The 12,002-nt window shown below is 38.3% G+C and overlaps 2 protein-coding genes across 3 annotated transcripts; one reads left to right on the top strand and one right to left on the bottom strand.

The window, feature by feature from the left end:
• Window positions 1-695: 695 nt before the first annotated feature.
• Window positions 696-4,276, top strand: LOC140760499 (protein TIFY 6a-like). 2 transcript variants are annotated; one of them, XM_073097480.1, is made up of 8 exons: window positions 696-982; window positions 2,221-2,420; window positions 2,504-2,793; window positions 2,872-2,962; window positions 3,056-3,410; window positions 3,553-3,610; window positions 3,892-4,005; window positions 4,103-4,276. In XM_073097480.1, exons 1-7 carry the CDS (start codon window positions 898-900, stop codon window positions 3,977-3,979), a joined length of 1,167 nt encoding a protein of 388 aa, XP_072953581.1. In that variant the 5' UTR covers window positions 696-897; the 3' UTR covers window positions 3,980-4,005; window positions 4,103-4,276. The 2 variants fall into 2 exon arrangements, with proteins under 2 accessions (XP_072953581.1, XP_072953580.1); XM_073097479.1 differs by having other exon boundaries at window positions 3,892-4,276.
• A 5,678-nt stretch (window positions 4,277-9,954) lies between these two features.
• On the bottom strand, window positions 9,955-11,203 carry LOC140760529 (transcription factor MYB20-like). The gene is made up of 3 exons (XM_073097527.1): window positions 10,942-11,203; window positions 10,709-10,838; window positions 9,955-10,628 (listed from the first exon to the last, which is right to left on the bottom strand). Exons 1-3 carry the CDS (start codon window positions 11,072-11,074, stop codon window positions 10,094-10,096), a joined length of 798 nt encoding a protein of 265 aa, XP_072953628.1. The 5' UTR covers window positions 11,075-11,203; the 3' UTR covers window positions 9,955-10,093.
• Between the last annotated feature and the right edge of the window lie 799 nt (window positions 11,204-12,002).

Below are 12,002 nucleotides of genomic sequence, written 5' to 3'. Positions count from 1 at the left end.
AGTAATAAAGCTAGCTAATTATGATCATGAGAATAAAGAGAAGATCTTAATTAATTAATTAATTAGTGTATATATATATATATAATAGTATGTTTGGTGATACCAAGAAATATAAAAATGTTTTGTGTTGCTTTCTTGTGCGATTCGAATGACATCAAATATGTGAATAGTATATCCAATTATTTAGTAGTCATACTTCGACATATAGATATTTTGACCATCTTCTGAGAATAATATAAAATAATATGCCGGATTGGTTTACGGCTACTTGTTTGGGTTGGTAAATAATATATTTAATTAGGTGATATTAATTTTCACGTATAATAAATTAATCCGGCACCTTGGATGACCACGTGAGTGGCATTAATTATCGTGTAAAAAAATAATCGGACGGTCAGCAGCTCGCCTACGGCCGCCGATGAAGAGGGATCGCTCGCCGACTAATCGCCGTCACGCTCCATCACGACCGCTTTGGCGGTGGGTCCACGTGGCGGTAGGAGGGAGTGTAGAGAAGGCCACCTGGTGGCGAGAGCGCGCACGTGGGAGCTGACCGGGCTAGCCGGTTAATCGGCAGGTGCACGATTCATCGGGGCCGGTGCGAAATAGTAGCCACCAATTAGATGCGCTCTTTTTTATTTTTCATTATTTAAACGATGAGAAGAAAAGGAATAAAAAGGGGAGAATAGCGGCCTTTGGTTTGGGTTCGTCGCCATTTTGAAGATAATAACAATAGAGAAGAGAAGAGAAGAGGGGAGAGAGAGAGAGAGAGAGGAGAGAGAGAGAGAGAGAGAGAGGACTTCAAAGGGGGATTCGTTTAGGAAGGACAGTTCTACGCTGTGATAAGTTTTCTAGGAAGGATTTTAGTATTGTTTTGAGGGTGCGAAGTGGATTTTTGAAATGGAGAGGGACTTCTTGGGAATGAATTGGAAGGAGCCGGAGCCGCCGGCGAAGGGGGATTGCAGAGGCAGCCGCCAGGATTCAGGTTCGTCTTTGTTAGATTTCTGCTGTTAATTTTAGTGGGGTGATTTATTGTAAAAAATTGCTGCTTTAATTAAATTTGATCTTTCTATGTTTTTTTATACAATTAATCTTAGCCTTTGGTTCTTGGATTCTCCTTCAAGTATTTAGCTGGATGATATGGATGTAGATATCCATGTCTGATTTGAATCTGTAACCTTCAGAAGTGCTAACCAATGAAGATACAATTTATAATATTTTTTATCCACCTAAGGATCCGAATGCTTGCATATTTAAGTGTTAGAGATAATGGATAATAAGTCAAACCATATACCGTCAGATGTATTTCTTACGAATATGTAATATATATTTTGTATCTGTTTTGTTATTGGTACTGAATAACTATAGATACTGAACAACCTTATAATCCCTTTGACATTCATATTCATATTTGTGCTTGAGAAAAGAGAAAAATAGGTTACCTACTTACCTCTCTTTTCTCGAGGACCCAACCATAAATTAGAATTGTGGGTCTCACCGTAAGTACTGGTTCAATGATTCCAGTTCTGGGTCGAATGGCTTTCCATTTAATTTGTTCACTTTTGTGTGGTCCCTAAAGTTTGTCAATTGGAATTGAGACATGCAGTACAGTTCTATTTCGGAGGAATTTCTCTCTTTAAATCAAATTTTAGAGTGAAGCATCGTCCAGCCTATTCATATACTGATCTCATCATTGGAAATTAAAATATTTCTACTCGATCTCCTGCATAAGAAATGCGCAGATCTAGTTAGTTTACCGTGGTAAGTAGGAACTTTCTTACAGTTACTCTAGTTTACGAACTTGTGTCCGCTCTTACCTTCCTTAACAGAGATTAATAGTGGTCGCAATCATAACCTATCTGTCATTTTTGGTTATATTTGATGTATTCATAGCACATGTGAAGTTCTCTTATTAAATGTACTCGTCAAACATAAGAAGCTAACATCACAATCAATATAAAGAAACTAATTTTTACAGAAGCTTCTTGACCGAAATGTTTGGCTAACCTCTCATGCCTTCTCTCTCCTTTTTTTTTTTCACGAAAAGACTGTAATGACTAGTGAATTCTTGCCAAAATAATATATATTCTGTTGCCTAACAAATTAAGCTTTTGGTTTTACTAATACAATAACAATATTTCGAGTTTAAAAGTTATATAGGTTGCATGGAGTCTATTAGGAAATGCGGATCCTCATGTTTTTCCTTTCATCCTTGTATTTCAGCCTTCTTTAAAGGTTCTTCTATCCAGTGGCCTTTTGCCAGCAAGATCTCTCATTTCCAGCAGTACATGTCCTTCAAGACAGTGCAAGAAGAAAAGCAGAAAAATCTTGTATTTGATCAGTTATCTTCAGGATATCAACCTGTATCGACTGTAGATACTTTTGGATCCCATCAGAAAACCTCTCCTGCAATAGTTCGACAGGTTTGCATATTTTCACGAAATACTTTTGAACATCCTTTTGTAAAAATAAAACTAAATTGTACTCCGTTGTCTTGAGCTTACAGAAATCCTTCGGTCTGGATAGACCAGCTGTTCAGCAATATGCAATGCATGGTTATCAGTCCCAAAACACTGATTCTTTTGGTGCTTCAACTCATATGCATGGGCCTGGAATTTTTCCAGCAGTCTCGCGGCATTCCATTCCTGTTGCCACTAGCAGCCCATTTTTCAAGGTCCATAACCCTCCAAGTGCTCCGAATATTACAGCTACTTCTTTAAAGCAGCTGCCTTTTGTAGGAGGAATTTCTGTCAATACCCCTATTTCTAGTTCTACAGTCGGGTTTTTATCTCCAAGGTAACAAATACATTGATAAGGTTGATGAGTTGGTTATAATCATGAGACAGAAGTCTTATTCTGTTTCTTTCTGAAAAGGAATGTGCCCAAGCCCTCTCACGCGACTGCACAGCTTACTATATTTTACGCAGGTGGTGTGAATGTATTTGATGATGTTCCTATTGAGAAGGTATCGTTGAGCTGGTGAAATTTTTACAAGTTAAAAAGAAAAGAAAAAAAACTCTGCTTTTGAGGCATTTTGTTGATCCGAGTTTCTTTACAGGTTCAAGAGATAATGTTATTGGCAACAAAGGCATCCGGTGTGACTTCAACTGCTGCAAGTCCACGATCTGATCCAGGGGAGAAGCCTGCAAAGAATGTGGGATGTTCTGATGTTCTAATTGCAAAGCAGAATCTTACCCAAAAACAAGAACCATTAGTACCACCTTGCTCAGGCCTTTCAAGCCCAATATCTGTTAACTCGCATGGAGGGGTTCTCTCGAGGAGCGCTTCTAGCAGCTCCAATAATGAATCTGCAGTCTCAAAGTCTGCAGGCCCTCCAATGGACAAGCAAGAGACTCCGAAGAATCTTTCTGTTTCATTAGGTGCGACAGCTGTTACGACTATGATGCCAAGAGGTACTTTATTGCACTATGACTCTTTTAAGTTCCAAATTTCTTTGCTATTTATATTTGTGGCATGAAACATCTATGGACGATGTATTTATCTTACATAATTGTAAGTAAGGACGACTAAGTTGGTGGTGATTTGTCACTGCAGCTGTTCCTCAAGCTCGAAAGGCATCCCTCGCTCGGTTCCTGGAGAAACGCAAGGAGAGGTATGAAGTTACAAACCAAATATTATGCACCTTAATTTCATGTGCTATCTCAAACGTTTCTTTGATGCTTACTGATACTTTTCTGCCAAGTCGGAAATTTAAAAAAAAAAAAGAGAGTAATTGGTAATCATGGTTATGGCACTAAGAGTGCATATTGTTCACAGATTCACTTCAAGTAATCAGCTGAATAGTTTGATAGGGTGGTTTAGTCTATTTATTTCTGGAATTAGACATATTTCTGCAGAGTGAGGCTTTTCTTTAACATTCTTGCTTTCTTTCAGAGTGACCAGCGTAATGCCATACTCTTACAAGAATAAATCTCTAGAGAATGGCATTGGATTTGAGAGTGGCGACATCTGCAACAGATAAGCCCATATGACTCTATCAAGCAATCGGTATGACTCTGGTGCTTGGAGCAAATCAAGAATAGCAATTAGGAGGAGTCCCCAAGTACTAATATTATTTTCTTTACATTTTATTGCCCCTTACCAGTGCATCTGAAATTTTCATCGTTCATCCGGGGTGTTCAGCATCAGAGTTGCTCTTACCTAGTATTTGGCAGTTCATCCTCTATCAAGTGAACTGTCCTGTAATGCAATATATTCTCCAATTTTCCCTGTATCCCGGAAATTATAATTATAATGAAACTAATAGATTGTTCTCATATTTCTTGATCCGTTCACTTTCTCCTCTCAATACATTTGGTGGTTTGATCAAAGGAATACAAAGTCAAATGGGCCAACTTATGGGCCATCCATCATTCATCAGGAACATAGCTATTCTCCAATTAAATTATATATGCTATTCTTGGAGTTCAATGTCGGCTATAGCTACTCAAAAGTTTCACATCATATTCCATTCAAGTTGGTCCCTCACCAGCAACTTTCCTATACATAAAGTTTGCACACTGAAATGGCAAATGGACCCAAGAAAAACCAAGCAATGGGAATGTGAGTGACATATACTATGTAGGAGACACAACATATTGACGCAAGCATTATGCTACCAATGTAATCAAGGAAGTTTCTCAGTCATCTCACTCCTGAGGACAAGAACAAAAGCATAAAAAGGATAGCATTCAAAAAGATAAGAATGCCCATCTTGACCCGTGACAACATCTGTTAATAGGAACTAGAAGTATATTTAAACACCCCCATTCACACCTCAAGGCTAGCTAGCTACCTTTTCTTCTTCTTTTAACACCTTGGGGATCTATAAGGAAGAATGTAGAAGAAAAGAAATAGTGGGGTTTGGGAGTGGATAAGGTATAAACTTTAGATAGAGGGGGGCATATCAACTTATGAAGTTCCTTTCTGGTCCTTAGATAAATAAACAAACTCTTTTAAGTCTCCTATATATGTTTGTGGGGGGCAATTCTAAAAATATTCCGGTGGGGCCGCAGCCACGACGCGGAATTTTGTTGGCAAACACGCGGAGATTAAAAGGAAAAGATGCATAAAGAATGCAAGACAACTGCAGGATACGTGTGCATATATATATATATATATATATATATATATATATATTCAATATTCCATTGAGATGTGCATACTTATATGGATGAACTGTTATCAGTGAACACTAGTGGGAAAGTTAGCACTTTGTTGTTGTGTGAATCGTTAGAGAGAGGTTGTAATGAGTTCCAGCCAATACGATTTGGACTTGAAGGGTTAATTGGAATCTGTAGATCTATTATATAGGGTATAACAACAGCTAATGAAGAAAGGCCAGGCAAAGAGAGTGATGTAGAACTCCACGTCGACTCACCGATCTCCATCGATGGATGACACTGACACCGCCCCATGATGAAGTGTTCTAAAACATTGAAAGACGAGTGAACAACTCACACAAGCATCCACCAATATCTCTCTAACCTATCATAAAGTCCATGAAATGCAGAGGGCCAAAAGGTGGCCAAATCGTGATTCCCTCTTTCGAGTTTGGTACGCCAAATCATTGCAACCCTTGACACGTACAACTTCACTTGTTATTCATGCGATTCGATAGACACTTTCTCATGCTTCACTTCCATGATACAACCCCACACACACGCACACACAAAGACTCTACTATGTATGCTTCACTACTGGTCCACGTGTTATGAATACCATTACTATGAGAAGGATCTATCCAAAAAAAACGGACAATAGTTCTACTTCCACTTCCACATTATTCAACCCACTTAAAAAAGAAAAGAAAAATAAATAAATTATATCTCTAAATGCTTTACTACTTGTCACCAGTCGAGTAGTTAAAGAGTTACAAAGTAAGCTTCCCTTGAGATTTGCTTGTCGTCTGCGCTTCCGCTGCCCGAGAGCTTTGCCCGTGCCCGCGTGTGGCCGTATGGTGGAGAAGGGGACCCACACGTGATCCGCTGCTAGTGGGGTCGCAGGGATCTTAAGTTGATTCGTCTCCTAACACGTGTGTGGCCTCAATTTGGATTAAACAACACCCCCGGCATTCGTACATACACTTGTCGGCTGGAGACAACTCTGCCTGCAATTTAGAGTAATAAATGATAAATAACTCTCTTTAAGATTAAATTTAGCTTTTCTATTCGACAAGATTATATATAAAGACGAATGAGAAATATTTATGGTAAACTTATTGGTTGTTTTGGTATTAAAATGTTGTCACTGGGACTGGGACTACTCTTGAGGAAGTTAATTTCTCCAAATGCTTCCTAGTGAAGCCGCCTTGCAATTAAATTTTCTCGTGACCAAGTTTAAGGCCGGCCGTCCATTAAATGCGACATATGACCAAGATAAAACTATATATAGATGTTGGAACGGAGAAAATTTCTTAGCCAAGCTTTCAAAATTGCCAGCCCGAAAATGTACTAATACGAACGAGACTCTGTGCTTAATTTACTGCTCATAATGATATAGATGGTTTTACTTTTCCTTCGTTTAGACTAAGTTGGTAGAAAATTTTGGTTATTTTCCACGGTCCAGACAAGAGCTGGCCCACAAACACTTGACTTGAACGAATTATATATTGAGTTCCATTGGCAAGCAGTTTTTTTTTAATTTAGGGAAATCCGTAATTACATAGTTTTTATTAATTTATTGAAGATGGCTTCGTATACAAATCGAGAGAGGAAATCGTGTTGACGGTCTATTAGCACAAGCTCTACGCTCGATTATAATATTAAAATATCACTATAATGGAAACAATGTTTTAAGCTCTGGGACAAGCAAAATATAACACGAAGCATAAGCTCTCGAGGATTTCTAAGAGCAAAAGATCTAAAGTTAGCACGTGGCTTTGCGAGATATCTGATAGTAGAAGACGCATAGCCCTGCAAATTCTAGAAGGCTAGAGAGTGAGAATTATGAATTTATAACTGAAAGAGAAAAATAAAACTTTGCAAAACACGAGTCAGAGATTTGATAACATGCCGGCTCGGAGCAAAAGTGGCAACAAAATTCCTACTCGCCATCCTATAGTCCCACGCCAACCTGCCACTCTAGTACCATCTACACCCATCGACAACACCACAACCTATTCTCTGAATCCACTCCAATGGAGGTATAAGCTAGGTTAGGTACGCTAGGAAGCAGAAAGTGGGAGAAGGAAGGAGGAAATGATAAGGACTTCTAGTGGAAAAGAGAAGAAAGGGAGGCGGTGTTGTCTTTGTCATAAGTTTAGCACCACAAATTAAGGACAACTCTCAAAAGAGAAGAAAGAAACCAAATTCTAGTAGAGCTATGTGTTAAGTATAGGTATAAATAAGTTGAGCTTGAGCAAGCTGAGCCTAGCTTGGCTCGACTCAGCTCGATTCTTGGATTTTCCTATGAGGCTCGAGCTCGGCTCGGCAACCCAATAAGAGAATTTGGGAGTTGGGCATCAATGAGGCGGTGGCGAAGGGAGAGGACCTCGGCCTCGTCTCCATCTTCATTTTGGCCTTATTGGAACAATCGAGCCTTTCCTCTGTCATTAGCGAGAAAGTGGGGGATTCAACCCCTTGCTAGTGGCTGGGAGAGCTTGTTGAAGAGTAAAGCAACTGGGGTTTTTGGTTGGAGGAGGAGTCTTCTTAGAGCTCTCACTACCAATATCAATATCTCCAGAAGTCAAGGAGTCTTCGTCCTCGAATGCCATGGCCTCGCAAAGCCACTGTCGAAACCCTAGCCTTAGCCTGATACCACTCTAGGCTCAACTCCAAGATTTGACAAAAAGACAGAAAGAGAAAAGAGAAGGCGCTCAGTGAGGACGGGAGCAACTTCGACCTTCTAAGATTAAAAATTGAGAGAGAGCATACAATTATATATATATATATATATATTGTTACAATATTGAGTCTAATCAAATCGAGCTCGAGCAACCTAGTTCTAGCTTAGCTTGACTTATTTAAAGCTTGAGTCGAATTCTAAATGAGCTGGGCTGATAGAGTTTTTTTTTTTTTGACAGCCCTAATGGTAGTGCCAAACTATTGCATAGGAAGTCTGAGTGTTCACGAGCAACAGTCAAAGATAATTAAAATGTTTAGAATTTTGAGTGCCTAAACTTTATATTTAATTAGTTTATAGGTGAACTACTCTTCTACCTATGAAAAAGACTAGAAAAATCTTTGAGAGACGAATCCCTCGTGGAGTTAGATTGAAAAAGACTATAAAAATTTATATAAAGATATCACCAGCTAGTGCTTATTGATGACGTCTAGATGACCTCACGATGAACCAAGTGAAGTCTCACTCTACTAATCTACAACTACTCTCACCCCTTAGTCCACGTGATTAATTTAGGGATCATTTTTCTTACATAGTTACCGTTAAAAAATCTTTTAAAATATCATAATCGCCATTATATATATATTTATACGACATGCATTTATATCCAATCTTTAAATAGGTATTAATTACTTTGTTTTTCCTCATCATCATTAAATGGTTAATATGAGTCAGATATATTACTATAACGTATTCATTTCAGCACATCAAAGAAGACGTCAACGAGTAGTAGAGAGAGAGACAAGTAGAAGTGATGGATTTGGATTTGGATTTTGGAGCCTTCTCTCCTCCAACTCTAACCGCGTCCTCAAAGTCGCCTCGAGGGTCTTAGCGCGTACGAAAAGTCAAAGAGGGACACGAAAATTAAAGATAAAATTTTGTTTACTATTAATCTACGTGTCATAGTTGATTCCATCAGTAGAAAGTCAAAGTCAAAGGTTTATATCTTTCTCAAAATTAAATCCAAAGCATTACGATAAATATACAACTATTTTCGGATTTTAATCTTTACTACGTAAAGATTAGTGTCTTCCAGCAAAGGATTACAAGTGAGGTCAAAGTCTTAAATTTAGAACGTATTAACGAACGTAATCTTATCCGATGATTATTCTAAGGTTAGGATGGGACTAGTTCTTCACCAGATGATTTGGAAATTAATTTAAAAGGTTATTTTAGAATTATTCAGGGTTGTTGAATGATTTGGATGGGGAAACTCCTTTCAAGCTCCATCTATTAGATAGCTCAAGAATGCTTCGTATGGATTTAAAAAGAGTTAAAAAAAGATACATACACTATTGACTTTTTAGATTAAATGATTATACATCATTCTTTCAGATAGATTAAGATATGCCAACTTTGTTTGTTATATAGTAGTTTAAGCAAATAAATAGTTTAAATTTTACTTAGGATGACAGCCCACATATTAAGGGCTACCAACTTCCTTTGGAACTTCTTAATAGATTTAAGTCATTCTCAAATTTACTATATGAACTATACCCAGTTCTACGGAGAACTATACCCAGTTCTATTATATTGACAGACTTAGTTTACGTAGTACTATTGATAAATCTACTACTAATAAAAAAGTTTAGGTATAAAACTCAAATATAATTCAGGATGTGTAAATATAATTATTCTTTTATGTAGCAGCCAAGGTATATAGAAATATTGTAACGAAAAGAGTTTATAAGATTGTCGTAAAAATTGTAAGCATAATTAATCTTTTATATGATAAACAGGGGCTAAACTAGAGCTCATAATCTTTACATGGTTTGATTGATTTGAACAAATAGTTAGGTGACCCGGGCAGAAGAAATGTTAGGTTCGAGTGCTACCAACTTCCTTTGAAACCACTCCATATGATCAATCGTACATGATGTACAAGTTTTGAGCATGACAATATATCACCAAATGCAGCCAATCTCCTAACACCGCTGCTGGAGGAGTTAAAGTGACAAACTTTCTTGCCAAACAATACTTAATTTGGGCAGCTTGCTTAGAAGTGTCAAACAAATCCCCATCAAACAACTTTGTCTATCAACATGGACATTGATTTAATCACGAAGAAAGCATAACTTATATAAACATTCCACAAGAGAAGAAAATTTACACTCCTTGGGTGAATCTTTTCCTCTTTTATTTAGTTTGGTTTGTCTACATGAAGCAAGAAGAAGGAAACCTGCACACTGCCATTTTTTTTGTTGTTGTTATTGTTTCTGGGAAACAAATCCTACACAAAATGAGAAGTATATGATCAAAAGAGCTCCAGCTTCCAAGCCTCTTGCTCAAAGTTACTTCTTTGGTACTGGTTGAAAGGATCAAATTTGGGTTCTCCACCATCTCCATCGCCATCTCCATCGCCAGAGGATAAGTCCCATCCCATGATGTCATCAAGCCCCAGGAGGTACATGGACTCTGGCCACTCCATTAATGAAGAGTTGGAAGAAGAGCAAGAGGGCGAAACAGAGGAGGCAGAGGAAGAAGAAGAAGTGACAGAGGCAGAGGCAGAGGGGACTATGATCTCATGGGGTTGGATCATGGGCACCTCATCAGTGCAAAACCCAGGTGACGATGCGTTAAAGATCTCATCAGTCTCATGAGTAATGCTCATGATTTCCTCATGTAGCTTGGCCTGTTCTTCCTCCTCCTCCACCCGAGATGAAGCAATGGGTCTGTGAGTGAGAGGATCAATCCCCATCTTCCTAAGCTTCTTCTTGATGTGGGTGTTCCAATGGTTCTTGATCTCATTGTCAGTTCTACCAGGGAGCTGAGCTGCAATCTTTGACCACCTTCACATAATCCAACGAAACAATTAGCAATTAAGACAGACACTAACTTGAGCCTCACCAACCACTTTGCAAAAGAGTACCTGTTTCCAAGCTGAGCATGGAGGTCAATGACCATCTTCTCCTCTGAGTCTGAGAGCAAACCCCTCTTGAGGTCAGGCCTGAGATAATTTGTCCATCTTAACCTGCAACTCTTGCCACACCTAAGGAGGCCTAGGTAGATCAATATAGAAGAGATTAAATTCAAAGTTACTTTTTATCATGACTAAAGAAACAAAAAAGAAAAAAAAATACTAAATCAATTAAAGAAGGGCACCTGCAAGCTTAGGCACAGCTCTCCAGCAGCATTGGCCATTGTTGAGTATGAAGTTGATCAACTTCTTGTCCTCCTCTGCAGTCCATGGCCCCTTCTTTAGCCCTACCTTATCACAGCACGGTTGCCTTCCCATTTCTATTACTACTAGTAACAGTAGTAGTTCGCAACAAAGAAGACAAAAAGTTGATGAAGTAATGAACGAAAGGCAGGGGAAGAAAGGATGAGAGCAGAGGAGGAGCCTCGACGCTTTGAGCCAAAGGCAGACACCACCTTTGCTCTTCTTATAATCGGACACTCGCGCACACGTGTCGCGGTGTGGCGTGGTCGCACGTGGGAGTCGGTTTCGAGAAAGCGCCACTGCACCTCATCCGGTTGCTTGGCTTTGCAAAGTGCGGTCGGATCCCGTCCAACCTTTCCCACTCTGACCCATCTAATTAAGACTGCTTAAAGTTTTGTCTTCTTAGGTTTAGACTTGTTAATCTCCACCATTTAGTGTGCCTAATAGCCTCTTACCGACGTCTAATGTGCTCGGAATATTAATGTCATCATTTCTAACATATTAAAAGTTGAAATTAAGCAGTAACTCATAAGGTTATGAACGACAAATTATTTATATCACTCATAACAAAGTTTGGTGACATTGCATAAAACTTAATGTCTCTGGACTTTTTGTTGTTATTGAAGGATGTAAATTTGACCATGATTAGTCTACATATATATATATATATATATATATATATATATATATATATATAATGGTATAATGATATCAAGTTAGAAGTCAGCATTAGATATTGTAGTCTTCTAACTATTTTGTAAGGCAATGAAATATTCAAGCATGTCACTTGTTCTTATTTGACCTGAAAATATATAGATTAAAAAAAACGTGGCCATTTTATGTTATTGAGGTCAGTGTAGTGGTTAATTATGCACTCTTGGTGTTTTCATCTAATCTCGCCGAGAAATAATTTTCATGAATGTCAAGGTTTAGCACCGAGATATATATATATATATATATATGTATTATATTGTATTTGGATATAATTTAATGGTCAAGTAGT

Source organism: Typha angustifolia, chromosome 5 (genome assembly GCF_048772165.1).
Source record: "Typha angustifolia cultivar Huaian chromosome 5, ASM4877216v1, whole genome shotgun sequence".
In the NCBI taxonomy this organism is placed as follows: domain Eukaryota; kingdom Viridiplantae; phylum Streptophyta; class Magnoliopsida; order Poales; family Typhaceae; genus Typha; species Typha angustifolia.
This window is presented reverse-complemented; position numbering and strand designations above follow the sequence as displayed.

What these genes read in the sequence shown, in the direction of transcription:
- LOC140760529 (XM_073097527.1), bottom strand. Translation starts at nt 11,074, where the DNA reads ATGGGAAGGCAACCGTGCTGTGATAAGGTAGGGCTAAAGAAGGGGCCA. An exon ending in AGCTGTGCCTAAGCTTGCAG is followed by an intron (nt 10,839 to 10,941) that starts GTGCCCTTCTTT and finishes TGATCTACCTAG; the next exon opens with GCCTCCTTAGGTGTGGCAAG. An exon ending in CATGCTCAGCTTGGAAACAG is followed by an intron (nt 10,629 to 10,708) that starts GTACTCTTTTGC and finishes GATTATGTGAAG; the next exon opens with GTGGTCAAAGATTGCAGCTC.
- LOC140760499 (XM_073097480.1), top strand. Translation starts at nt 898, where the DNA reads ATGGAGAGGGACTTCTTGGGAATGAATTGGAAGGAGCCGGAGCCGCCG. An exon ending in AGGCAGCCGCCAGGATTCAG is followed by an intron (nt 983 to 2,220) that starts GTTCGTCTTTGT and finishes CTTGTATTTCAG; the next exon opens with CCTTCTTTAAAGGTTCTTCT. An exon ending in TACGACTATGATGCCAAGAG is followed by an intron (nt 3,411 to 3,552) that starts GTACTTTATTGC and finishes TTGTCACTGCAG; the next exon opens with CTGTTCCTCAAGCTCGAAAG.